The sequence below is a fragment of the Lactuca virosa genome, chromosome 9, assembly GCF_052849685.1.
Source record: "Lactuca virosa cultivar CGN04683 chromosome 9, Lactuca_virosa_CGN04683_v6, whole genome shotgun sequence".
NCBI classification, from domain to species: domain Eukaryota; kingdom Viridiplantae; phylum Streptophyta; class Magnoliopsida; order Asterales; family Asteraceae; genus Lactuca; species Lactuca virosa.
The window spans coordinates 165,403,243-165,405,397 of NC_136434.1; the positions used below are offsets into that span (position 1 = coordinate 165,403,243).

At 37.2% G+C, this 2,155-nt stretch overlaps 1 protein-coding gene across 1 annotated transcript; it reads left to right on the forward strand.

Annotated features, from left to right (window-relative positions):
• The first annotated feature begins 882 nt into the window (after positions 1-882).
• LOC145141044 (uncharacterized) lies at positions 883-1,934 on the forward strand. The gene has a single exon (XM_079074393.1). It carries the CDS (start codon positions 915-917, stop codon positions 1,776-1,778), a length of 864 nt encoding a protein of 287 aa, XP_078930519.1. The 5' UTR covers positions 883-914; the 3' UTR covers positions 1,779-1,934.
• The last annotated feature ends 221 nt before the right edge of the window (positions 1,935-2,155 follow it).

Here is a 2,155-nt window from a genome sequence, read left to right on the forward strand (position 1 = left end):
ATGACCATTCGTGTTGGGTTTCGAGTTAATGTTTAGACCTTGTAAATATGTTGTGTCATGTCATATTTAAACGTTTTAGATGTTTAAGTAGGAGAAGAGGAGGTGAAAAGAAAAAAAGTGAAACACTAGGGTTAGAAGGTGGAATGACAAAATTCCTCTATAGTTTAGAAGGCAAAATCGAAATAGTTAGAGCTTAGGAATAAACAAGATATGTGGCGAGGAAGCGTAAAATAAGTCAATTTGAAAATTTGAATTTTAATTTTAGTTCTTAAGTTTGGTGGCCCACTACAAGTCTATAATATATAATACATTTATAAAAATATGAAGTTTATAAAAAATGATATATATAATTAAACATGTTAGATTCGAGTCATATTCGAGTTGACAGTTTTGACCAAAACTTTACCCGTTTAATTATCGTGTCGTGTGATGTCAACCAGTTTACTTAAACATGTTGAAATCTCTTACCAAAACCCGCTAATTTCATATCAAATCCATATCCTATTATCGTTTGGTGTCAAGTTTTACCTGGTCTACTTAGTTGAGAAAACATGGATATATATAAAATAGCACAACACAAAAAAGTAATGGATTTGTGGCTAGTGCTTGCGACGTTGACACCTTATACCTTTGAATAAGCTTTTATAAAAAAAACACATGACGTACAAATAAAGTCCAAAAAACCGCGTGTGAACACAGCCCCGGTTTGCCAGCTCATCACTAAAGCACTCTAATAGTAGCGTCTCAATAACCACGTGCGCCTTTCAGGAGATTCGTCGTATTCAAACCCGTGTGTCAACAGTGTCTTAGCTGGCAGTCATGTCAACACCCCCTTCGTATAAATACTTTGACCTTCTTATCTCAAACTCAAATTTTCAAAACCATTCGGGATTTATTTTCTCTCTCTAGAAAACATGCAGAGAATGATCAAGATACCCAAGGAAGAAACAACAACCACCGCCGCCAACCGCCACCAACAACCACCGTGGGGCCGGCTTACAAATGATGAAGAAGCTCTGGTAATGGTTAATGCGTTGAAGAATGTTATAATGGGAGGTACTTCGGAGTATAGGAGTAGTACTGTTGATTATCAAAATGGATATGATTCGAGGTTGTTCTCTCCGATTGAATACGCCACCCCCACCACCACCGCAACTGGGTGTTCTGTTCCAGTGGCGCCGGTCTCTGTTCCAGATACTTGTTCGGTTTGCAGGATTAATGGGTGTCTCGGGTGTACTTATTTTGCTGACGATATGAACTTGAATGTAAAAGCTGGTGTTAGTGGTGGTGGCGGTGGAGTTGGTGGTCCGATTAAGAAAAAGAAGAAGAATTACAGAGGAGTGAGGCAGCGGCCATGGGGGAAATGGGCGGCGGAGATACGGGATCCACGTAAAGCAGCTCGCGTCTGGTTAGGGACGTTTGAGACGGCGGAGGCGGCAGCTCGAGCTTACGACAGAGCCGCCATTGAATTCAGGGGACCCAGAGCGAAGCTTAATTTCTCATTCACAGACTATACAACATCGTCAATACCGGAAAATAATCAGCCGGCGGTGCCAGTGAGAGCTGCGAATTCATCAAGAAAGAAGGCGGAAGTCAACAATGGCCGGAAATTTGAACTGGATAGAGAGACGAAGGTGATGGAGAAGAAACCTGTTATAGAAAACGAGTTTTTGGGTGCAATATTTGAAGAAGAAGATATTCAAGATTGGATGATAATGTTGGATTTTAATGGCGATTCTTCTGATTCGACACTTAGTGGAACTGTTTATAGTGTTTGATTATAGTTTGACTATAAAATTGGTGAAACTTCATGCTTGAAAAAGTATTCTTTCTGATCATTAATGTGATAATGTGATGGTCACTATTTTGTTCGAAAAGATATTTGAATGTAATTTCTCCAGATTTTATAAAAGGAGATCATGTTTAATACTTCACTAACTTGTTTCAAGAAATCGGTTTACATATCATAATTTTGTAACTTGAGATAATAAAAAAAAAAAAAGAGAATGAAATATTCATAAGAATGATGTTAGTTATGTGACATTTAATAAATTTAGAGTTTCTTTTTACTAATTATAAAACTAATCATCAATTTTACAATTAGAATTAATAGAGTTGCCAATTTAGGATTGTAAAAATAAAAATATATATTATT

What these genes read in the sequence shown, in the direction of transcription:
- LOC145141044 (XM_079074393.1), top strand. Translation starts at nt 915, where the DNA reads ATGCAGAGAATGATCAAGATACCCAAGGAAGAAACAACAACCACCGCC.